This window comes from Mustela nivalis (genome assembly GCF_964662115.1).
Source record: "Mustela nivalis genome assembly, chromosome: 7".
Taxonomy (NCBI): domain Eukaryota; kingdom Metazoa; phylum Chordata; class Mammalia; order Carnivora; family Mustelidae; genus Mustela; species Mustela nivalis.
Genome location: NC_139026.1, coordinates 88,548,321 through 88,574,756, shown reverse-complemented (window position 1 = coordinate 88,574,756; position 26,436 = coordinate 88,548,321). Strand labels below are relative to the sequence as shown.

General features: G+C 41.2%; 1 protein-coding gene across 4 annotated transcripts in view; it reads right to left on the bottom strand.

Annotated features, from left to right (window-relative positions):
• The window catches only part of DIP2B (disco interacting protein 2 homolog B), a 225,225-nt gene that overhangs the window by 11,825 nt on the left and 186,964 nt on the right, over positions 1–26,436 (bottom strand). For all 4 annotated transcript variants that reach the window (XM_082741248.1, XM_082741245.1, XM_082741247.1 and 1 more), the window contains 11 exons: positions 23,241–23,442; positions 16,803–16,912; positions 16,588–16,668; positions 12,057–12,180; positions 10,473–10,594; positions 9,109–9,220; positions 6,201–6,310; positions 5,375–5,505; positions 3,618–3,786; positions 1,843–2,013; positions 783–844 (listed from right to left, as the gene is read on the bottom strand). In XM_082741248.1, coding sequence (XP_082597374.1) covers positions 783–844; positions 1,843–2,013; positions 3,618–3,786; positions 5,375–5,505; positions 6,201–6,310; positions 9,109–9,220; positions 10,473–10,594; positions 12,057–12,180; positions 16,588–16,668; positions 16,803–16,912; positions 23,241–23,442 — 1,394 coding nt within the window. The remainder of the gene's footprint in view (positions 1–782; positions 845–1,842; positions 2,014–3,617; positions 3,787–5,374; positions 5,506–6,200; positions 6,311–9,108; positions 9,221–10,472; positions 10,595–12,056; positions 12,181–16,587; positions 16,669–16,802; positions 16,913–23,240; positions 23,443–26,436) is intronic.

Below are 26,436 nucleotides of genomic sequence, written 5' to 3'. Positions count from 1 at the left end.
ATGAGGGACTGTCTATCTTGTGCATTGCAGGATGTTTAACAACATCCTAGGCCTCTACCCCACTAGATGTCAGTAGCAACCCTCTTGTTGTGACAACCAAAACCGCCTATGGACATTGTCCAGTGTCCTCTGGAGGGCAAATTCTCCCCGGGATAAGATGATGAAATTCTCCCTGGGCGCTAGAGAGATGCTCTACCTGTGCCAGCTGGGTCAGTGCCATGGGGCACATCGATGCACACCACCGAGGTCACTGGGACCTGGCAAAGGTCCCAGAGCCCTAGGGCTAGGTGCTCACCTTGGGACATAGCTAAAATTCCCCTGTAAGCTGATGCAGAGGAGGGCTTTTATTCCTGGGGTTTAGATAAAGTGTTGTTTCAAAAACCCTACTCTGCCTCATTTATCTTGTCTGTTCTATCTTTTATTTTTAAACTCCCAGAGGAAACAGTCTATCCATTTTAGTTCACTTTATATCAAATGTCACAAAATATTTTTACACAGGCAGGAACTAAGTATTAGATTTTAACCCGCTGAGCCACCCAGGCACCCCTTAAGTATTAGATTTTAATATTAAAGAACAGCATAGCAACTCTGAGAATTAAAGCTTCCTTGTTACAAACACAAATCTTATCACATATTAATAAAAACAAATTCCTTCCCTCTTCCTATCCCTCCCTGGAAGACACAAACAAAAGGAATGAGGGAAAGTGACAGCTTTCCTGGGGCTTAGAAATTTTTATGCTTAGAAACCCAAATAGGGAGAGAGCATAATAAATCTATTGTACCTGTCATGTCTCAGTGATTTCAGATCTACATATACAGTAGTTGGATCAGGCCCTGAGGTTCCCTAAAGAAAGAGAAATCAATGCATTGTTTATTTAAAATTTAAATGAATTATATTTCCATATTTCATATTCTCAAATCAAGAAATAGGTAATTTAGCCATATACATGAAAAATTCACACTCTATTTTGAAAGTTCACTCTCTCTTCAACTAGATGAAGCAGGGTTGCAGTGAACACCTGAAAGAGACTCATGGCCTCGTGTTTCTTGCCCTCGACCCCTGGGAGAGCAAGCCAGGGGCCTCGTCACAGGGGCTGATGCAGCCTTGGAAGGTTGCCAGGCTGAGGAGGGTTCTAATCCCTGGACTTGAGGCACAGGTGAGACAGGCCAATATCCACAGGATTTTCAAAACCATCACTGGCCTAAGTGGACAGCAAGGAGCCTGTGATGGGGCTCCAAGGTTAAATCATCATGATGCTACTTGAACGTCCCAGAAGGCCTGAAAGTACCCATCCATGTATGCCATATTCTCTTATTCTCTCTTGTCTATGCCTGTATTTACCGTATTAAGCCTCCAAGCTCCCTAAAACCAGACTTAGTTCTTTACTATTATTTACCCACCAACAATAACATGGCAAAGTTGCCATCTGGCTAAAGAAAAGAATACAGGCTTATTGGTGCTTCTTTTGTTTAAAAAAAAAAAAAAGGGAGACAGAAAAACAGAAGGTAAGATACTAATAGAATTCAAATAGGACTCAAAAATCTTGATTCATCATCATGTACCATTCAACTACTAGAGTAAACTTTTAATTGGGGGCTCAACTGCTAGGCATGGCTCCAAATGTATCTGCCTAGTAATGCCCCTGTGAAGAACAAGTCTATTATCTTCACCCTACAGGGGAGCAAAACGAGGCCCCATGAAAACCAAATGAAGAGCCCGCGGTCCCAGAGCAAGTGGGTGGAACTGGGCTCCTGCCAGGCTGCCTGGCTCTGACGCCTCTGCTGTCGAGTACCACACACTCTGCTGTCATTCATTACCCAGCAAGATTTCATGAGAGTCACCTGTAAACATATCGCGACATTGACTCTCGATCCGAAAGTGGTGCTGACAGCCCGAGGGGACAGCCCGATGTCTTTGAAGAGCTTGGAGAAGGACTGCTGGAGGGCAATGCGGGGTCGTTCCTCGGCCACCACCACACACGTCCGGATGCAGGAGAGGTTGATTCCTCTGGTCTGTAAGACACCAGTGGCCCGGGAGCTGAAGTTAGCAGGAACTTAGAAAGAACTGAATAGTAGGGCCATAGTTCTATCTCTTGGGTCAGGAAGAGCCAAGGAACTGTGTATTGTCATCTCAGACATCAAAGCAAAAGGCAAAAGTTTTCAGAAATGCCAAGGCATTCCACTAACATCACTAATCACTGGTAAGTCTGCTCATTCTCTATTTCTTTCCTCTTTTATCTAAAATCTTAGATTCTTCAGACACCTATTTTTATACCTCTCCATTTCTTTTTTTTTTTTAAGGGAGGGACGGGACGTCTCTTCCCTTATTTATTTTTTTTTTTTAGATTTTTTTTAATTTTTAAATTTTTATTTATTTGACAGAGAGAAAGATCACAAGTAGGCACAGAAACAAGCAGAGATAGAGGGGGAAGCAGGCTCCCTGCTGAGCAGAGAGCCTGATGTGGGGCTCGATCCCAGGACCCTGGAACCATGACCTGAGCCACCCAGGTGCCCAACCCACTGAGCCACCCAGGTGCCCCATATACCTCTCCATTTCTGTACTTCAGATGTCTTCCTATTTCAAAATGGAGAGAAGGAACTGAGAGAAAAAGGGATCTAGCACTCTAGAGATAGATTCTTCTCTCTTTTCATCTTGGGGTCATAATTCTCTTAGGGTCATAATTCTCTAGTTTTATTTATTTATTTATTCTTATTTAAATTCAATTAACATACAGTGTATTATTGGTTTCAGTGGTCATAATTCTTAGGGTCATAATTCTCTAGTTTTATTTATTTATTCTTTAAATTCAATTAACATACAGTGTATTATTAGCTTCAGCGGTAGAGGTCAGTGATTCACTAGTCTTAGATACCATCCAGGGCTCATTACATCACGTGCCCTCCTTACTGTCCCTCACCCAGTTACCTCATCCCTCCACTCCCTTCCCCTCCAGCAACCCTCAGTTTGTTTCCTATGATTAAGAGTCTCCTATGGCTTATCTCCCTCTGTGATTTCATCTCGTTTTATTTTTCCCTCCTTTCCCCTATGCTCCCGTTTTATTTCTTAAATCCCACAGAATTCTCTGTTAAAGAAAATCAGTGTCAGGGCACCTGGGTGGCTCAGTGGGTTAAGCCTCTGCCTTCGGCTCGGGTCATGATCCCAGGGTCCTGGGATCGAGCCCCACATCGGGCTCTCTGCTCTGCAGGGAGCCTGCTTCCTCCTCTCTCTCTGCCTGCCTCTCTGCCTACTTGTGATCTCTGTCAGATAAATAAAGAAAAAATCTTAAAAAAAAAAAAGAAAATCAGTGTCTTCTGACTCTCTCCTACGCCAGTCACACATGACATCACAGTTCTCTTTCATCTTTCCATGAAGTCTTTTCCATTCCATCTCCCAACTAGTTTCACCCTCCTCTCCACAAAGTAAGACTCAGACTAAATTCTGAAAGAGCGCAGTAAACTAGAGAGTGGAGGAAATAAAAATTCAGAGGTTTACAAAATGTTGACTGGCTAGAAAGAAAAAGGCAGACACACCTGTCCAGCCCTAGTCCGGTATCAGCACACTTGGCCCATTTCTTTCAAACCTCCTGGGACCAGCTACTTGTGTAGCTGCTTCTTACCTTCAGCACCTCCACTTGGTTTCCGAGCCCTTTGGTGCAGAGCTCCATTACTGAATAGGAGCAGAAAGTGTCCCTTATTTTGTACTGGTTGACAGTGGAAAGCCAGAGGAAAAGGTTGTTTTCTAACTCCATAGGAGGAATTAATATGGACTGGTGACCTGAATAGACACTGCAATGAAGAAAGGCGAGAGCTGACATTATTAATTCATTCTAGACATCCTGATGTTTTAGAATACCATCCACTCAACTACTATTTGCTGCACGTGAAGGTTATATGAGATACAAAGCTCTAAGCATCAACTCTGTTCCCATCTAACTCATAAGACACAATAACTAAAATAAAGTAGACTGTGGTACATACCGTAACTGAGGTGTGAAGATCATAAAATCAAGATCATAAAAGAAGGAGCAAGTCACTCAAATTAGGAAAGCTGGGGGCGAGGGGAGAGCAGTGTTTCACTGAGTAGGTATCACTTGAGCCGGGGCTTAAAGAATAAGCAGGAGTTTGATAATGGCTAGAGGAAATGAGGGTGATGGTGAGAGCATTCCAGGCGGAGGAACAGTGTATGCAAAGGAAAAGAAATGTAGAAGTATACGTTGTGTTTAAAGTTGTCAGAGATAGCATCCTCATATGAAATCCTATAGCACAGGATGCATGGGGGAGTGGTGAGATGTGAGGCCAGAAGGGTTGGGGCCAAACTGTAAAAAAGAGAAACTATGGTCTGAAGGAGTTTGGGCTTTAGCAACAGGCAGTCGCTGCGGCTTTAAGGTGGGGTGAGCCCAGCACCATGGAGAGGGACTGTAGACACAGACACTGGCGAGGGAGGGACAGGACAGGTGAGAGATGATGATGGCTTGGATCTCGACAGTGCAGTCAGGATAAAAAGAAAGGAATGACAGTAGAGACCCATCCTATATATAGTTCACAGCCCATGAATCCTCAGTTTCTTAAACCGAGGATAGATCTGAATGATGAGGAGCCCAAGAACCCTGTATTTAAAGAATACTGGAATTGTGGTCACCAACTCTGGAGATCTAAGTTATTAGTAAGTCTGAGGAAGGCTCATTATTTTGCTTTTTTAAAGACCCCGAGGTGACAGACAGGTTTAGGAACAACTGAGCCACAAAAGACAAGACACTTAATTGGCTGTGAGACACACACATAGAGAAGTTGAAGCTAATGCTCAAGTTCCTAGTTTGGGCCCCTCAGGTGAATGGTCCCAACAAAGATGAGGAGAATGCTGAGTTGTAGGTGTCTCTGAAGTATTCATGGGGACATCTACTAGGGAGGTGAAAATGCAGGGCTGAGAGAAGGTTCCCTGGGAGGAGTGGGGATCTGCCATTCCAGTAGACACAATCTGGACAGGACAGGCATGCTACTTTCCAGCCACATGCTGTCATCCAATCTCATTATACTCCTTCCTGCCAAACCTAGGGGGTACGTTCTGGCTGTCAAAGCCTGACATATTTCACCCAACTATCATCCTTCTACTTGGCTCTGCTTCTACAATAAGGATTACAGGATGAAGCAGAGAGCAATAGTAAGATCACTCACTTTATGTACGAGGCATAAAACTAACAGACAAGGAAAAAAGGGAATATAAACAAAACTAAATGAACTTCAGAGATAGATCAGGCGCCCACATTTAGGAAACATCAGCATTTTATTGAAACATAACCAAATTAAGGAAGCAAAGGTAAGGATGAGATGGTTATAGCCCCAAAGACATCCTGTTTCTTTGTTTTTCCATTCCTACCTGCAGAGACACCAGAGTGCAAAGCCAAGTCCACAGTAAGGGTCAAGGCAGATGGCGATCTGCCGAGAAGAATACAACTCACACTGGAGCTTGATGGCTCTACAAAGAGCATTGACTGCAGAGTGGGACATCTGGAAAGTAGGGAACATGGAACAGGATGGAATTGGCATCCTCACAGGCAGAAAAAGCTCTAATGACAGTTTTGAAAAGTTTAAATTTCCCCCAAACTCTTCAAAATGAGGTCTGTTTTTCATTGTTTCAAAAAGCCTATCTAAGTCTGGAGTGCCTGGGTGCTTAATGAGTTAAGCATCTGACTTTTGGTTTCAGTTCGGGTCATGATCTCAGGGTCGTGAGATCGAGCCCCATGTCAGCTCCAGCCTCAGTGGGGTGTCCTGCTTGAGATTCTGTCTCTCCCTCTACCACTCCCCACCCTCTAAAATAAATAAATACACCTTAAAAAATTAAAAAAGCCTACCTAAGTCTAACATAAGGTAACATACTTTTGTTCATTAATTAACACGGAGTTCTATGAAATATGAATCTCTGGTTTCTTACTGGCTTTAACTGTGACTCAATTATTACCTAGTAGCTTCTAGGCCAGGTTCAGAACACTTCATAACACACATTCCTTGGGATAACTTATTCCGGAAGAGCCAATGCTTTTACTTAAATATAGCAGGGACCTCTGATCCCCCGCCTACTGGTCTCTGGTACAAGCAGCTGGCATCCACATCTCAAGTCCCTGGGGCAGTGGTCATCTCTATTTTTTGCAGACCTGGCATTTTACCAGCATCCAGAGACAGTCAATATCTCCAGCCCACTCTACCTTCACTCCCGTCAGCATGCCTGTTGTGGAGACACTAAAATCAAGATACGCCAACATCTCAGGAGTGGGCGGTTTATACAGCTGAGGTAACCTTTTCCTGGGTAAATCATCTGCAATGAAAGGAAAAAAACCTGATATTAATCAGACAAACTGGAACACAAAAATCATGGCTTTTCAACTGGTTTTCTATGGCTTTGCCATGGACAAATAGAGGTCCTGGGATTTGCAAAGCTTAGGCTTTTCCTATTTAACCAAACAGCTCATGTAATGTCACTCTGGGAAGTGGGTTGGGGTTGAGGACACCAGTGGGTAATATAAACAAAGCAAATCTACATCAGGCAAATGTATTTTCTAGAAGGTTGGTGAGAGTAATGTAACACAACAGTAGAAGACATGAACTAAGGAAGCAGATCACTGGTGTTCAAATCCTGCTCAGCCATTTACCATCAAAGTGCCTTTGGAGTTATACCTCTTTGTGTCTGTTTCCTTATCTATAAAATGGGAATAATACCTACCCTCACAGGATTGTTAGTTAATTCACATAAAGCACTTTTCAAACAACTCAAAAAGCTTGAAAAAGCCTTAGTTGTTATCATGCTGGTTCCAAGTTAAGGTTCGTTATTTACAGTTTAGTAAATGCAATATTAGACGTGGACAGCTTTAAAAGTTGTTTTTCTTCAAGATAATATGTTAGATTTTTAAGATGGAAAACCAGGAATTAGGGATTATTTTCCTTTGCTCGTTTATATACCTCTCCTTTCCTCCCATATTTGCTTTGTAAGTGAAGTGTGTCAAAACCAAGGATGTCGGGGCACCTGAGTGGCTCAGTGGGTTAAGCCTCTACCTTCAGCTCAGGTCATGATCTCTGGGTACTGGGATTGAGCCCTGCATCGGGCTCTCTGCTCGGCGGGGAGCCTGCTTCCCCCTCTCTCTCTGCCTCTCTGCCTACTTGTGATCTCGCTCTGTCAAATAAATAAATAAATAAATAAATAAATAAATAAATAAATAAAATCTTTTAAAAAACAAACAAACAAAACTCCTATGGCTTCCTGGATCGAGAAACAATTCTGACTCTGACTTTTAAGTCTCTATATTGTTGGGCACCCATCTCTGGTCAAACCAAAGACTTTATCTATCACTTTCTTTCTTTTTTTTTTTTTAAAGATTTTATTTATTTATTTGTCAGAGAGAGAGAGAGAGAGAGAGCGAGAGCGAGCACTGGCAGATGGAGGCAGAGGGAGAAGCAGGCTCCCCGCCGAGCAAGGAGCCTGATGTGGGACTCGATCCCAGGATGCTGGGATCATGACCTGAGCCGAAGGCAGCTGCTTAACCAACTGAGCCACCCAGGCGTCCCTATCTATCACTTTCAACCTGGTTTTGTATAGGGGAGGGTCACTCATGTCCCAAAAGAAACCTTTCTGTTGTCTTTATCACAGCCCACAGGTTCAGGTCTTCCTGAAATGTGACTGAGTCTAATAACCACAGTAGATCTAACTGCATCATTAACACCAACACAATCCATTTTTGTTATACAGAACTGTGCTTCTGTACTTAAGCAACATACGTAAAAACATCTAGCTCAGCACCTGGCACAAAACCACCACAAATATCTACCATCCCTGAATTTAAACCCACATAAATGTTCTTGAGTTGGATAGACACCATGTGGTACTTACTGAAAACAGGGAGAAAGCACATGAATGGTTATGAGTCTAGGAATGTAGCCAAATCGACTGGGTTTGAATTTTAATTCTGCTACTTATTTAGCTTCTCTATGCCTCAGTTTTCCTATCTGTAAAATGAGGACAAAACTCACACCTATCTAATACGGTTGGTGTGAGGATAGAATTGGGCAATATACATTAGATGACTGGCACATAGCAAGGGCTTGATAAAAGATTTTATTTTTATGATCATGTGCAAGGTGCTTTATGTCATTTAATCTTTACAGCTCCATGACGTGGTTTTTGCAACTCCCACTTTATGGACAGTTTTGGCCCAGTTAGCAGGGATACAGGAGAGGAACAGAGTATCAGGATTTAAACATCGTCACCTGATTCTAAAACCCACTCCCGTTCATCTACCATTCACCAGGTATCCCCACGTCTTCTCCCCCATGCTTTTTTAGCACGGATACCACTTAAATGAATGTCCTTTATGGACTTTTTTTAAAAAAAGATTTTATTTATTTACTTGACACAGAGAGAGATCATAAACAGGCAGAGAGGCAGGCAGAGAGAGAGAGAGGGAAGTAGGCTCGCTGCTAGGCACAGAGCCTGATGTGGGGCTCGATCCCAGGACCCTGAAATTATGACCTGAGCTGAAGGCAGAGGCTTAATCCACTGGGCCACCCTGGTGCCCCTACTTTATGGTTTTTAAAGTACCTTGCTATTATGCTGTACTTGATATTCTCAAAAAGTATGTGAGTCAGGTAAGGGTAGGTAACATTTGAGGGAAGGGTAATCTCAGAGAAGATTATATAAAAAAAAGTACTTGAGCTTGAAATAGAACTAGGTCTTCTGACTCCTAGTCCAATGCTGCTTTAACTAGATCATATCTGGAAGTCAAGGATCAGAGTGTGTCAAGCTTTTACATGGCCTTATGTGTACACAGTTATATTCTGCATAAAAACCTAACCATTGTTTGAGGATGTCAGGAGTAAGAGTAAGACACTTTTTGGTTTCAAGAGCTCTTAGCAGCCTGTGATCTGCATCTTTGGATCTGGTTGTTGCAGTACCCAGTCCTTCAGTAACACAACTGAATGGACAGGAGGTTCTGCCTCTGTCTCAGTAGGTGGAATGTGTTGCAACCTAAGAGTTGTATAAACATCTTTGGCATGAGAATCTAGAGAGCTCGGGGCATGAATGTTCTTGTTCCTTCAAGAGGTCTGGAGAAATCTCACTTTTACCTGTGTCAATGATGGTTGGCCAGGTTTTCACATCCACAGCTGCTGCCGCCTCTCGGGACCTCAGCAACCTCATTAGGGTCTGTGTGGTGAGAACACAGGCTGCTTTGCTGACCTAGAAAACAAATGGACAGAAATAAGCACCAGGACGTTTAGTCCCCATGTGGTCCCACAGGCTCTGGCTGCTGCTAAAAGCAACTCATACTGGACTAAAAGCACACCATACTGGCAGGACAGTATTCATTTAAGTTTAAACAACATACAATAGTACAATGGATGTTGGTGTGTCCCCTCCATTTGTCCTTCTGGGACTGTGTAACACTGACTTATCTCAGAAGAATGGACCTGTTCACAACACAAGTTATTGTTTTTAACAGTGTGGATGCCCACATCCCTTGATTTCATGAAGACCATGATAAAGTAAAAACATGGATTTTTTTGGGGGGTGGGGGGAACCTAACCATTCCCAGGGAATGGGAGGAGTCAGAGTATCACTGCTACAGGAGTTAGTGTTTGCCACAGCCTAGTGAATGGAGAAATCCACTAGACCCAGAACATATCCTGAATTTGAGGGATGCAGAGCTGTCAAGAAAACTAAGCTCTCCCTCACACCTACACAAAGCGATCAACTTCCCCTTAAACCATCAACAGAAGGAGACTCCCGTCCCTGCTGCTCTGGCCTACTTTGCAGACTGTAAAAAGGGCATTTTGCTGAACTGAACTTTGTGATAAAATCATCTTTGGTGAACATGGCTTTTATACCCCAGGCTCTATTTGCTGACAGAACAGCAGTCCTTAGAGAAACAATGTTACACAAGTTAGAATTCTGCCTCTTTGTTGTAACATGAATTAGGATACAATGCAATACAGATTTATGTTACTTCCTTTGATTCTCATATCCTCTAGAAACTTCCATTACTTCCAGGGCAGGATCTGGATACCTTTTAGTGCTATACCAAGTGAATTTATAAAACTAACCCAAATAAAAATGACCAACACTGGGGAGAATTCAGTTTGGCATATAAAATTACCTTGGCTACTGTGCAGAAAAAATGAGAACATTTTTAAAGAAGGGAGGTAAAACAACAACAACAACAAAAAGTTTTATAGAGAATTACTAATGTCAGCCTCACCTCCTTAGTGTTCATGATAAAAACACAATTCTGTACCTCACCAATAATCACTTTCCCACATTCCTTCACTGAAGAATGCTAGTCATTTTAGTCAGGTAAGTGAAAAGAAGACGGCTTTTAGGGGACAGATTTCACTTCCTGACTCAACAAAACCGGAAATTTAGCAAGGATCTGAAGTTGTCTGACTCTGGGTTTTATGAGATGAGGACAAGGCAAGATATACTCGGTACTTACATCAACAATCATGCGGACAGTGGGCAAGGTGGCTGTAAGGTTCTGAGCATGAGGAGGTCGGACAGTGACAGGTATGCACCCGGCATAGAGGCAACCATAGAATGCAGCTATTAACTCGATGCCTGCAAGACAGAGTCACTTAGCTGACCACTATCACTGAGAAACTAAATGGCAGATCTTCTAAAGCCAGTTAATTAAATCATGTGCCAGACAGTTTATTGAGATCATAATTTAACATAGATAATAACAGAAGAAGTTTTTTAAATCAAGAAGAGCTTGAACATAAAGAAGGAAGCATATAAAACAACTTAAAAAATAAAGAGAAGCGAAGTATAAATAACAAGAAAGGAAGTCAGAAGTAAAGAAAACTCTTGAAAGACACCCAGGGAAGGTATTCTGAGATCATTACTTGATACTTAGTAGAAATAAAAGAATGGGGAAAGGTGAGATGAGGAACACCTGAGGCTTAAAAAAAATATTTAGAAGTCTGCTGTGTGACAAGCAATTAGACTACTGAGATGTCCCTTCACCTGTAGGTACAAGTTTTAGGGAGGCAAAGTGTGACTCAATTTGATGAAGACTCTCCCCTGTCAGGACACGGAGAGCGGCCTTCTCCGGAAGTGCTCTGGTCTACCACCAGGTCATTCACTGGTGGATGCAAGACACTCTCACAGGAACACCACAGGAGGGATTCTTTTACCAGATGACCTTTTAAGGAATCTTAGTATCAGTGTAAATAAAACAGAACAAAATGAACTAAGGGGGATAAGAGATCAGAGAAAGCCAGAGGTATGTGCGGGTAGTGTGACAGAATAAAAAAATGAACAACTCAACTATTTCACTTAACATTTTGAATATTTACACCAAACTGTCATCAAAGAATTCTGAGTCCCTCTTACTGTGAAGAGAACATTTTTAAATTAAATGAAAGCACGGAAGATAAAATCAGCAATAATGAAGACTACACATCAATCAGGATATAAAAAATGCAAAGTCAAAAGAGTTCACACACAATATTCTTTAGGAACTGGTGAAATGGTCCTATTCCTGAACACTCCTAGAAACAAAGCACCTCGGGGCGCCTGGGTGGCTCAGTGGGTTAAAGCCTCTGCCTTCAGCTCAGGTCATGATCCCAGGGTCCTGGGATGGAGCCCCACATTGGGCTCTCTGCTCTGCAGGGAGCCAGCTTCCTCCTCTCTCTCTGCCTGCTTCTCTGCCTACTTGTGATCTCTGTCTAATAAATAAATAAAATCTTTAAAAAAAAAAAAAAAAAAGCACCTCTTTTGAGGGTTTCCAAAAAGTCAGAAAGTCTTATTCATTTGATATTTACCATAGTGCCAGGAACTATGCTAGATAGGGTTAATACAAGAGTAAATACAACAGACACAGTCCCAGCAGAGCTATGGCACTGCTCAACTCCAGGGTGTGAAGCTTGGTTCCTACCTTAGCCTGGGTGCCTGGGACTCCCAGAGCTGGGAGCTGCATAGCCTACATGGGCAAAGATGGCGGCTCTCACTTCCTGTCCTCTCATACTCTGTAGTCTGGTAATGGAGCTTGAGTCTAGTTTACCAACACAAAACCTACCAGGTGGATAGAGCAACACCACGTTGTCTCCTGCATTTAGATGCCCCTTATCACCAAGAACTGACGCAATCCTCTCTGCTCGCTTATGAAGCTGAAGGCAACTGGCTGTGCACACAGTAGTTCCCTTTAAAGAGAAGAAAGTGTAAAAGGGTCAAAATTCAGGAAATAAAACAGTGACAAGTACAAGCCAATTCCATGTTATACTGAAAAGGCTGGTGCCTTGGTAGATTCTCTGTAGCAAGTTATCAATTCAGGCAAAAATTCCCCTAGTACTTAAAGACCTGTGGTAGTCCTTTCTTTTTCAATGCCTGAAGGTATTTAGGGAATAGCAACATTAACTTAAATCGAACAATGTATCTTTAGTCTTTCCTGTTTAAGACAGCTTCAAAAATATATTCGAGTTTTTTATTTAAACGAGGAAGTAAGAGTGGAAGGAAAATAAAGGAAATAAAAGAAGAATGAGGGCAGGAGTAAGGTCGGGACAGTCACTGCAGGCCGTGTGGCCATGGGCATTGCGTGCATTTTCTGTGCATCACACGAATTTGGCTCTGAGTATTCCAACAGCAAAGATGTAAACAAAACAGTAACACCAAATCAGAGTCCACTAGCTGATAATAAAGATTAGCAGATCAGAAGATGGCCAACTACTCTTGATCCTGAGAATAATTTCTCCTTGTGGTCTTCATCAATTCCTGAGTGTCAATCCAAGTTTCACTGAGCTGGGCTTTTTGAAACCCTTTTGTGTGTAAGATAAACCACACAAATATGAAAAGCACATTAAAAAATGAATGTATTACGTAACAGAAAAATCACGAAGCAAGCATCAGCATAAGAACCAGCATGGCATGAAAAACACCACTGCCAGCAGCACAAAAGCACCCTTAGGGGTCCCTCCACCCCGGCCTACTCTCATCCTTTCCTTTCCTCTGTATATAACCACTATTTTGAGTTTTTAATCTTAATCACTGATTTCCTTCTCTTCATAATGTTACCACCCATGGAAGGTTTCGTTTTATAGAAATGTAACCATATGGTATAAATTTCTGTGTTTTGCTTCTTTCTCTCAACATTAATAGTCACCTCTGCTGCAGTGCCTGGGTGTAGTTCTCGTATTTATTGCTGCATAGTATTTAACTGTATAAACACACAACAATTTATTCATCCATTCTGCTGCTGATGGACAATAGCATTCTTGTATATGTACCCTCATGCATAAACACATGAGTTTTGGTGAAGGGCAGACCTAGAGATGGAATTGTGGGGTCACCGCATATGCCTATCTCCCACTTCACTAAATAAAACCGAATTATTCTCTGCCTATTGTACTAATACCACCCTATCTTAATTATTGTAACTCTATAACTCAAAAAGTCTCACAAGAAAAACAAATTTTATTGAGCTATTTTTAAAATAACTTTTAAGTTTCACTAATATAAAATAGAACATGTTCAATATGGAAAATAGAGACAAGTAAAATAGAATTCAGATGTAACCACTATCAACATTTTGCAATGTATTTTCCTGGCTTTTAAAAATTGAGTATAGGGGCACCTGGGTGGCTCAGTGGGTTAAGCCTCTGCCTTCGGCTCAGGTCATGATCCCAGGGTCCTGGGATCGAGCCCCACATCGGGCTCTCTGCTCTGCAGGGAGCCAGCTTCCTCCTCTCTCTCTGCCTGCCTCTCTGCCTACTTGTGATCTCTGTCAGATAAATAAGAAAAGAAAAATAAATAAAAATTGAGTATATATTCTATATAAATTCACATGCGACATTGCATTGGTAAAGAATGTGGGCTCAGAAGTCAGCTTTGGGTTCAAATGAAAGAGCTTATTTCCTAGTCCTACCACTTGCTAGTTCTCAGGCAAGTAATTTTATGTCTCTGGGCCTCAGTTTCCTCAATCTTAAAATGAACTATGAAATATACAGCCTCCAGAAAAGGGTCTAGTAGGTACTTGATTATTGACTATTTTTTAAAGGTTTATTTATTTATCTCAGAAAGAGAGAGCAAGTGAATGAGCATAAGTGGGAGGGGTAGGGGAGAAAGAGAGAGAATCTCAAGTAGACTCTGCAGGGAGCATGGAGGCCAGCGCAGGGCTTAATCTCACGACCCTGAAATCATGATCTGAACCAAAATCAAGAGTCAGATGCTTGGGGCGCCTGGGTGGCTCTGTGGGTTAAGCCGCTGCCTTCGGCTCAGGTCATGATCTCAGGGTCCTGGGATCAAGTCCCGCATCGGGCTCTCTGCTCAGCAGGGAGCCTGCTTCCTCCTCTCTCTCTCTGCCTGCCTCTCTGCCTACTTGTAACCTCTCTCTGTCAAATAAATAAATAAAAATCTTTAAAAAAAAAAAAAAAAAAAAAAAAGAGTCAGATGCTTAACCAACTGAGCCACACGTGCTCCTAGGTAGTAGATTATTTTGCTGAAGTCTGACATGCTATTTTTTACCACTTACACATTATGACTATTTTCTGCATAATCAAATATTCTATAATACTCTTTTGAATGGCTGTATAGTATTTCATGCTATAATTTTATATGCCATGATTTACTTAGTCAATTGTCTATTGTTGGACAATAAGGTTATAACACTAAAGTGGATATCCCTTTGGCTAAAATCAGGGTTAATCTGTATGGCCATTTCTTATATTTTACAATATTTCTCTTTTTGATCCATGGTACGGCAGTAAACTAAATCTTAAAAAAAAAAAAAAACCAAAACCAATTTTTGAGAGGGTGCCTGAATGGCACAGATAAGTGTCCGACTCTGGGTTTCAGCTCAGGTTATGATCCCAGGGTCATGATGAGCCCCACACTGGGCTCCACACTGGGTGTGGTACCTACTTAAGAGTCTCTCTCTCCCTCTTCCTCTGCTCCCCCAACCCCTGCATTCTTTCTCTCTCTCTTAAATAAATGAATAAATCTTTAATTTTCTTTCCCCCTGGGCATGAGGGAACAATGTGATATGGCCACCAAGCTTTCTGACCTTCTGGGCTAATCCAAGGTAAAATACTAGAATATGCAGAAGAATAAATGGACTAAATGTCTTTGAATCAGCACATATATTATTTCTCTAACCAAGAAAAAAATTTAAAAGTATGCCTTCTAACCTTCTAACAAATACCTGGGGTACAGGTTTCACAGGGCTATAGCTTTAACTATAGCCCAGCCTGGAAGTGGAGTAGGGATGTAAGCTGGACTGACAACTTCTTACTGAAATGGAAGGACCCTAATGAATTCACGAGCTTGGAGAGAAACCCACTTCATTTAGAGGTAGAACAAGGAAGTCAAAAAGTTTTCTACTGGATAATAATGGTTCTTTAGATTTTTAATGACTTTTCACTAAAATGTGCAGCATACTCCCCTCATGAAGTTCTATTACTACATAAACTCTCAAAGGTGGGGGCGCCTAGGTGGCTCAGTGGGTTAAAGCCTCTGCCTTCAGCTCAGGTCATGATCCCAGGGTCCTGGGATCGAGCCCCGTATCTGGCTCTCTGCTCAGCGGGGAGCCTGCTTCCCCCTCTTTCTCTGCCTGCCTCTCTGCCTACTTGTGATCTCCGTCTAATAAATAAATAAAATCTTAAAAAAAAAAAAACCCACACCTCTCAAAGGTGTGTTTGAATAAAATACATCAGAATCTGGGGGCACTGGGCAAGGGGACAGGTTGGGTGGCCCAGGAAATTTCAATAGGCCCTATAGTCCTCTACCTGATGGCAGGAAATACTGCTACGCGCCATCATCACAATACTTTTAGCCTCTGATTCAGCCATTAAAACAGATCCCAGCATACGCCCACAAAACCCCTAACTTAAAAAAATATTACATTCTGATAAAACCATCCATTAGGAAGCACCACTTAATAAGGTTTGAGTAATTTTCAATTTGTTTTTTATGGGTTAGCAATAAATCATTTAAGTATATAGTAAAAATACCTTTGTTTCAAAAAATATTTATCTATTGGGCACCTGAGTGGCTCAGTCCATTAAGCGTCTTGCCTTCATTTCAGGTCATGACCTCAGGGTCCTGGGATTGAGTCCTGGACTCCCTGTTCAGCGCCCTCCTTCCCTCCTTCTGCCGCTCCCCCTGCTTATGTTTTCTCGTGCTCTCTCTCTCAAATAAATAGTAAATAAAATGTTAAAAATAAGTATTTATCTAAAGTCATTTTCTTCCTGGTGGAAATCCAAGAATTAAAGCTGGGTAAAAAATGACATGCATGCCATAATACGTCCTACATATGTGTAGGTCTATGGAATTGCACCGTTGGCCCCACTGTTCCTATCAGTGTTCCTATCACTGTTCCTATCAGTTACAGTTAGGACTGTAACCGAGGAGAGCTAGCATTAGATAACACTCCAGGAGGTCTCCTTTCAACCTTGAAGTGATTGCACAATCTATCCTCATCTGTCAAAGCAGGGAGAAAGCAGTAACTCTGCCCTCCGAGTTGACAACAGAAATTTTCTGATGAAAGGGATTGAGAGTGCCTAAGATCCTCCCATAATGTTCATCTGATTAGATATATACAATTGGATTTTCAGTACCTTGGCATTTAACAGCATGAAGAGTACATGATCAGGAGTTGCCTGGGCTCGCCACTGTAAAATCTCTGCCAGAAACTGGTGCTGAAGTCAAAGCAGAAAAAAGAATCAGGGTCAGTAACTTCGGAAAAGTTGAATAATGCGTCTCCCATCCACTTCCGGATGTAGAAGTTCTGTTCTTGACTTGCTTATAAAAATCAACACATTTGAACTCTTACCTTCCTCACTAAGTCATTCTCTTCAATTTGCCCAAGATCTCTTCCTGCAGCTTGCGCTATGCGTTTTCCAGCAACCAGATTTCCAACCATCACAGAAGCAGGGCCCACACCTGTAAGTAAAGGCCAGAATCAACTCTGTAGTGGTGATAATTCAAACTATATCCCTGAAATATTTCCAGACTGACCCAAACTAGTTCACATATTCACTCAGCAATTCAGACAGCGCATTCTTCTAGGCACTAGGGACACAACAGTGAACAAGACAAACCGCCTACACTCTATTGAGGAAAGGCAACCAGTAAGTACATGCACAAATAAATCACGTCAGGTAGTAGAAACTGCTAGAAAAAAACAACACGGGGCGCCTGGGTGGCTCAGTGGTTTAAGCCTCTGCGTTCAGTTCAGGTCATGATCTCAGGGCCCTGGGATCGAGCACCGCATCTGGCTCTCTGCTCACCAGGGAGCCTGCTTCCCCTCTCTCTGCTGCCTCTCTGCCTATTTGTGATCTCTCTCTGTCAAATAAATAAATAAAATCTTTAAAAAAAAAGAAAGAAAGAAAAGAGAAGGAAAAAACAACACAGAGCTAGAGAAGAGACCGGAATCTGGAGGGAGGAGAGGAGCAGGTGTTCCTATAGCTTGGGTATAAGGGATTTTTCACTCCTAGGAGGGGACAGTTGGTTGTACTAGTTCCTACCGATAAATAATTTCATCAGCTCCAATCACAGTATGACCCTAAAAATGGACTTAACAGTAAGGAATATCTGGTCTGGAAAGAAATCTGCCATCTTTGAGAACTGAGAGTAGGTTCATCAGGAATCTCAGAAGTACTTTATTAAACGAGTAATGACATCCACATTGTGGGACATTCTATAAGACAACTAGCCTGGACTCTTCAAAAACCATGTCTTTAAGAGAAAATAAGGCTAGGAGCTTCTAAATTAAAGGACATGGCAGCCAAATGCAATGCATAACCTTGACTGGATACTAAATTTTAAAAAATGAGTTGTAATAAACAGGTGAAGAAATCTGAATACAGACTGTATATTACTAGATGATAGCATTATATTAAGGTTAAAATTTCTTTTTTTCTTTTCTTTTCTTTTTTTTTTTTAAGATTTTATTTGTTTGACAGAGAGAGATCATAAGTAGGCAGTGAGCCAGGAAGAGAGAGGGGGGGAAGCAGGCTCCCTGCTGAGCAGAAAGCCGGATGTGGGGCTCCATCTCAGGACCCTGAGATCATGACCTGGGCGGAAGGAAGAGTCTTAACCCACTGAGCCACCCAGGTGCCCCCCACTTTTTAAAGAGATTGCGTGTACAGGAGCAGGGGTGGGGGAGGTGTGGGGGCTGGGCAAAGGGGGAAAGAGAGAATCCCAAGCAGGGTCCACACCCAGCGTGGAGCCCTCCAGGACTCGACCTCTTGACCCTGAGTTCATGACCTGAGCTGAAATCAAGAGTCAGAGGCTTAACTAACTTAGCCACCCAGACGTCCCAAGGCTAAATTTCATAATAGAATAATGGCATTGTTGTTGATTAGGAAAACTTTAGAAGCTTTTTTTTTTTTTTTTGGTCTTTGGAGATACACTACAGAATATTTACGGGTGAAATGTGATGTCTGCAATTTATTTCCAAAGAGTTCAGTAAAACAATGTCAACTACTAATCTAGTAACTACATTAGTAAATAAACTAAATCTAGGGGAAGGTGTGCAGGTTATTCACTGTGGTATTCTTTCAACGTTTCCATGGGTTTGACACTTCCAAATAAAAAGGGAGAACTCACTGAACTCTACCTCTGAAACTAATAATACACAATATGTTAATTAATTGGATTTGAATTAAAAAATAAAATAAAAAGGGAGAACTCTCCCTTTCTTCAAGAAAAAAAGCGCTAGGGTGCTGAATGCCTTTCTTGACAGTCACTTGAAGACTCTATTGTATCAAACAAGGCAGATGGCTAAAAGATAACTAAACTTAGTACCAGCCAAATTTTTAATAAGGCTGATGCTATTACATTTGAATTAATATTAAATATCTTTTATTGCCAAAATCTGTTGATCCTAAATATGCTGGAACAAAATCACTTAAATGATAAGACTCTAAATAATGGGGGAAGTATGGGTAGAGGGTATAAGGGAATTCTCTGTAATACTTGGCAAACTGAAGTGTGAAATTATTTCAAAATGAAGAGTTTAACTTTTTTTTCAAATTGAATAAAAAACCCAAGAAGTATAAAGTACCTCAACACTGTGCTGAACAATTTTAGTCTACAAAGAGTCTACTGCAATTTTAAGTGTAATATGCAAAACTCTTTCCTAAGAAACTGTGTAACAAGTTACATACAAGATATGTCATACTGGAGACAGCCTTTTATACAGGGAAGGGAGTCAGAGTATATCTGTGTTAGCTACCCAATCTCAAATTATACTGTAAAATTAATAAAGGTGGTGCATCGTTAAAAGTGAATTTTTTAAAAAAGATTTTATTTATTTATTTATGTGACAGACAGAGATCACATAATAGGCATAGAAGCAGGCAGAGAGAGAGAGGGGAATGACACTTCTGCTGAGCAGAAAGCCCGACGCGGGGCTTGATCCCAGGACCCTGAGATCATAACCTGAGCTGAAGGCAGAGGCTTAACTCACTGAGCCACCCAGGCGCCCCAAAAGTGAATTTTTCAGACTAGTTTTAAACAGCAAAAATAATTAAGCAGCAATTTCTTGAGGTCCTTCTGTGTGTATTCTTTAAGTCTAAGGATCATAGAAAGTGAAAAATAATTGGAAGCAGTAACATCTAGAAGGCTAACTGCTGATACCTTGCTGTACCTGTAAATACCCCTTCCTGTTTTCCCCCACAAGTTATGCAAGTTTCCTATGGCAAAGAATACCAGCCATCAATCCCAATATCTGGTCTCCTCTTCCTCCTTAATAAAAGACCCCCCAGTTTAAGGCTGGGCAAATAAATACCTGGAATTAAGACTATATTCTTTTAGTGTGGGAGACTAATATGTAAGAGAAAGTAATATGTGCAATTTCTAGAAAATATGTTTAAAGGGCAACAAATATTTAAACAAATATGTTTAAAGGACATTTCCTTCCTTGTCTTTTTTCCCACTTAGCTGGAATGTAAAAATGATGGCTGGAGGTCAGGGGGCCTAACTGGGCCCTGAGGCAGTACGCTAGGATGGCCATGGCAGATTGTTTTATTTTCTTATAATCCTTCCTTTCCTTCCTGTTGTTGCTATGATTATATGACAGGAGTATACCTCTCCACTCCACTGACTCTGGGCATGGTCTGAACTTGTTTTGGACAATGACATGTTAGGAGCCATGACACAAACAGAAGCTTTAAATATGCTTGTGTGGTTTGGCTTGCTTTCTTGCTTTTGCCATCTGCCTTAAGAATATGGCACAGTAGCTGCTGGTCCCATGATGAGGAGACACACGAAACAATTCTGAACCCAACCTACAACCTGGAGTCAGGCCAAGCCCAGCTGGTCCCAGCCAAGTTCAGCAGAGCCACATCCCGTGAGTGAAAAATAAGTGCTTCTTTGAAGCTATCACATTTTTACAGCTATTTGTTATGTGGCACGGCTGTAATAAAAGGTGACTGATACAATGCCAGAGCAAGAAGATGGGAAGCTGGAACCACAGTGACAGGGGAGCTACCACCCGGGTCCCCCACTGCCCAGCTCTGAATTTCTTTTACCTGAGAAAGAAAAACTTTGCTCTTGTTTTTTAAGCTGCTATTAGGTTTTTCTGAGATTTGCAGCCAAAATCAGTCCTATCACATTTCCCATTCTTTACACAATAGCCCCAACAGGCAGCTCACTAGGACTTTTGTCACTAGGCTGCCTTAACATCTTATCCATCTTCCTTTTCTTCTCCTTTCTTACCTCACTCCTATTCATCACCATTTTCCTGTATTCTTCTTGAATCCCAACCTCTCATGTTATCCCCACATTATCTCCCATGGTTTTCAAACTGCTTTGGTCCAACCCATACCCATCCCACTAAGATCTTAGCAGGCAATTACAACAGATGGCAAAAATACAGAATCCAAACCCAATGCTTTCATTAGACAAGGCAGATGCCGTACCTGTGGGGGCTTAGGAATAAGTCTTTTATATATAAGTTTTATCATTTAATAAAATTGAACTCTGGCTAACAAAAGCAATCTCTTAAGCATCTACTATGTCCTAGGTAGCATCTTTTAAGCATCTACTATGACATGAAAGTTTTGTTAAAAGAATCCTAGATTATGGGGCCCCTGGGTGGGTCAGTCATTAAGCGTCTGCCTTCGGCCCAGGTCATGGTCTCGGGGTCCTGGGATCGAGCCCCACCTTGCTCAGCAGGAAGCCTGCTTCTCCCTCTCCCTCTGTCTGCTTACTTGTAATCTCTATCTCTCTGTCAAATAAATAAATAAAATCTTTTAAAAAAATATCCTAGATTAAATGCTATTTATTATTAAAAGTACACTTACCGTTATGAACACTGAATAAGGTTATTTAGAACTGCTGAATCATTACATTGTACACCTGAAACTACTATAACAATGTATGTTGATCATATTTCAATTAAAAAAGATCTTTCACATATTAAAAACTATTTATTAAAATAGGATTTTAGGGATGTTTGGGTGGCTCAGTCAGCTAAGCATCTGCCCTTGGCTCAGGTCATGATTCCAGAGTTCTAGGATCGAGTCCCGCATCGGGATCTTTGCTCAGCAGGGAGCCTGCTTCTCCCTCTGCCTGCTGTTCCCTCTCCTTGTGTGCCCCCTCTCTCTGACCAATAAATAAAATCTTTAAAATTAATAATAAAAAAATAAAACAGGATTTCACTCATATGACAAATGAATGTAGGTCTTCAGTAAATCAAGATGTGAGTTGGAGAAGGCGTTGTGTGTTATACACATCTGCCAGATGTGTAGGCAGGCAACAGGAAGACAGTTTTTATATATTTTTTGATGAATTATTCACAGACTTCTTGATTTTGACTGCCCCTTCAGAATATGACTCCATAAACTCTTATTTCCACTAGCAGAAACTGATAAATATCATTCATACTTTTAGCTCTATACATGCTGTTATTAAGGCTAATGGATGAGTTGATAATAACATCTATCTAGATAAACTGTGACATCATCTTCAGCCACCAGACCAAGGAAGTAACTTTTGCAAAGCAGAGTATATTAAAATTTCAATAGTGTGAGGATAATGTCTTGAATAAAAATGTCCTAGAAAGTAAGAGGCTAACCTTATATTTTATTGTTGTACATTATGTTTACCTTTCAGCAAAAGCTATCTTACAGAAATATGATTAAATGCCACACTTCGCCTTCCCTTCCTAATCTCCCCAATACCTTGTCTCTTCCCAACACATTTGGAGGCCAGTGTGCTGATGTATACTGTGTGTGTGTGTGTGTGTGTGTGTGTGTACACACATGTGTGCATGGTGGTGGCACAATCTATAAAATCCAGATTTTGGATCTCATGTGTTTGCAGGCATTCAGAAAACTAGGAGCTTCTTATTAACTTCTCAATTAAAACAGCATCAAAAAACATAATGATTTTATGTTGGGTTGAACAGATATTTCAACATAATTGACCATCAATTACTCCTCCCTTTAGCCTTACTTGGCCTTGTAAACCGTCTGCTCAGAAATAAGGCCAAAAGGTGAAATGGACTATTTGGGTTTTTTTTTTTTCCTCTTTTCCATATGGCAATTCACATATACTTACTTGCATCTCAAATTCACCGGAACACGGCAAATGCAAAATATGCTATTTATCTTGTGATTATGACGTAAACAATTTTGAAATTATCTTGCTCCCCAGAGATATTGCGGGCCCAAACCAGACCCCTAAAGCTTAGCAGGACTGAGGGATGACTCTCGGTGATTCCCAACAGAAAGGCATTATAATATAGTGATTCGGAGTGTGGATTTTAGCATTACAACTGGTGTGGGTCTCAACTCGGCCACTAACTAGCTATGTGACTTCGAGCACAATTCTTAACTTTTCTGCACTTTATTTTCCACAGCTGGGGGCAACACTTTCGAATCACACACGTACATGTTTAGCTTGTATTTGGCTTTTAGTAAGTACTCAATAAATAGTAGCTATTCTATATTATCAGAACCTACTCTTAGAGGACTTGTTTTATTCTAGTTCTAACAAGTGAGATTTTGATCATCTTGACCTCAAACCTTACATGCAGAGGAAATGGAAGCACACTACAGAAGTACTCAGAAGAGGAAGCCGGTAATAAACTCAGAGAAGGCAATTCTGCAGGCTCTAAGTCCTCCCTGCTTTTGGTCATCTCAGGCTACTCTTGTGTTACCCGTCTTTGTAAAATCCAACTCTCGAGAAAGCATTATGCCACCAAAAGTCAGCTTCTTGAAGTTGTAATTTTCACACAATGTCTTCAAAGATAGCGTATTACCTGGCTGCTTCTGTCGGGGTTTTGGCAAATTGGTCACACATGTATGTGGGCACATAAGGATATTGCAAGGATGCAGAGATCCCTCCAGAAAGAGCTGTTTCGTCTGGGATATGTGGATCCCTCCTAGAGGAGTTTTTGGCAATGTATTGGCAGGCACCAGAGCAAGACAATAAACACCCACTTGATGAATGCTATCGATCGCCTAGAGAAACACAGAGAAAAATATTCAATAAGATTAATTTTGCTGTCTTTGACATCCTCCTAATGTAATCCATTATTCTACTCTAGGATTTTTCCTTTTCTTTTCTTTTTTTTTTTATAAAGATTTTATTTATTTATTTGACAGAGAGAAATCACAAGTAGATGGAGAGGCAGGCAGAGAGAGAGAGAGAAAGAAGCAGGCTCCCTGCTGAGCAGAGAGCCCGATGCGGGACTCGATCCCAGGACCCTGAGATCATGACCTGAGCCGAAGGCAGCGGCTTAACCCACTGAGCCACCCAGGCGCCCCAGGATTTTTTCTTTTCTATCCATTCTAGGTCTAGAATCTCCTAGATTATTAAGATCTCATACATGTGAAGTTTCATATTTCTTTAAGCAATGGCAGAGATCAACAGAGGATGGGTAAGATACGATCTAAATGGACAGCGGTGGATACTGATTCGTACACCTCAATATGCTCTCTCTTGAATGCTAATGTCCAAAACCTAGAGATTTGTTTTGGTTCTTTTAATATACAACACAGCTCAATTCTGTAGAGGCAAAGTATTTTTATTATGAACACAAGAGAAACCCTGGAAGTGGGTTCTGGCTTAACTGGCTCACCGAGTTACCCAGAATCCCGTCTGCAAAACACTGAGGGGAGGCCCACTGCACACTGAACCCTGGAGGTCACTGGCCCCTTCCACGCACCTGTGCTCCTGCTGAACACCAGCTGTGCATGCTTCTACACCTTTTGTGCATTTCTTGTGTTCACATAATTTAACTATTACATCAATTGATAAAAAGAGTGTAAAAGGACAGAGAGAGTTGTGGTTTGTTTGGAAAGACTCGTTAAAAAGCTATTGCTGGTAAACACAAGTTAATTCTAAAAGGTAAGGATTATGTGTTCCAGTCCCTCTGCACATACTTGCATTCTAGTCTAACTTACAGGAAATGAAAATAGAAACCACAGACCATCCAATTAGATGTCGCTTACAGACGCAGGTTAACATGGAATGCAAACTGGTGTACTCCTACACATACTGCTCTATATGAAATGAATGCAGATATTTGTATGCTTCATGTAAAAGTTTAATACTTGAAGAATTTCTCATTTTTATGATTCTCTGCTTCAACCACCTTTTAAAACTGACTATTAATACTAGTTCCAAACACACCTGAGAGAGTTCAACTGCATCACCCATAAATCTTACTGAAAAGAAGATACAGCCTTAGAAGAATGGACCAATGGTCATAAAAGACTGACAAGGCTTTTTATTAAAACAACTTAACAGTGCAAAGGAATAAACCTGAACATCACATTCCTCAGACTATCCTACTAATCAACAGAGACAACTGGAAAATAGAAAGTCTGGCAGGGTTCCCAAGTCTCTGGTATTTTAGAATATGTAGACAGTTAGTAAATCTATTACCTGTAGCCTGGATTCCTCCATGAAAATACACTACCTGGCAAGTCATCAATCGATCACCTTCTTTAAAAGGTGCTGAGTTAAGTATTTAGTTTATATTATATGTAGATCCGGTGTTAACCTCTGAGCTCTAACCTACAGAACATGTGGGGTCCTTATTGCACTACTGTAGATCCAAATACTCTAAGCTGAGAAGCTAAATTACTGGGGAAATAATGCCCTCTCATTTCATACCCAAATCAGACTCCAAATGACTTTTACAAGAATTTGGATTAGCAAGTGAGCAGTGCATATAATTCCTATAATTGCTTTCCAGGGAAAAATAAGAAACATGTAGGGAAGTTTCAGTTTCTTTAATAGGGAAAAAAATGTGTAATTCATCAGAACATTCTACTATCATGCCTCACAATTCATTCCAAATGAAATAAGCATTTTGTTTGTTCAAAAACATGAATGGTATGAACAATATTCTCTGTGCAGGTCTGATTCTTAGCCATCTCCTTTTGGAGATCAGCCCAGTCCCACCTCTTTATAGTCTTTTCTGACCAGCAAATGCTCAGCAGATTATCTTCCTTGTCTTTTTGCTACAAATAGCCCATGTTCTATCAGCTGATAATTCAGAACCACAGGCCCCAAAGATAAAAAGAAATTTTGAAAGGCATCTAGCACTATCACTCATCTCAGGCTTGCATCATTTCTCTAACATTACTACTAAGTGGCATGAATACACCCAAATGCCCCAAGCAGACAAGCAATAATGCTGGGAACACTTCCAATAACTTAGAATCTTCTTTGTCGAAGACAGTCCATGCTTTCTTTGGACCACACATTATCCAACAAATATTTACTGGGCCTACTATGTGTATTTGCTGACATGACTCTCAGTATACAGTATCCTGTCTACTTCAAATAATGATCTCACTGAATCCCTCCCACAGCTCTTTTATCCCCACTTTACAGGTTAGGAAATAAACTCAGTACGGTTAAGTAACATCTGGAACTGAGGGGTGCTGCAATTCAAAGGCTGTAATTGCAAATGAAGACCAGACTCTTCTCAATATGCTACCCGTGCTACTAGTGCAACTAGTGACATATCCCTTACACAGAAGGTCTTCCTCCTTCCCTAGCAGCTTATCTCACCTAGCTCTCTAACTCCACAGGAAAGCTCCTTCAGAGTAAGAACAACATCTTACATTTGCTTGGACCCCTGCATGCGAGCCACCCATTACAGAACATATGTAGTAGGACTACAGCTGTTGACAAGTGGATTGATTCCTGTCACAGATGTGTTCTGCACACGGTCAGTTTAAACTTTCCTGGTTACCACACACTCGGGCACACAAAAAAAGGGGAAGAATTTGCTGAGGCAGGTCAATTCAATTGTTTTTGGCAACTTGAGCAGAAAAATACTAGGTAGTCCAGAGGGAGAAACGGTACTAATTATATTATTTTGTTAATGGTACCCGGAATGTCTGAGTACTGACTGGCAAGACAAAAATAAGGTGTCACAACCGGCCCAATGAAGAGAAGACTTCCTCAGTGGCTGCCGCCACCTGTGACGGCAAAGC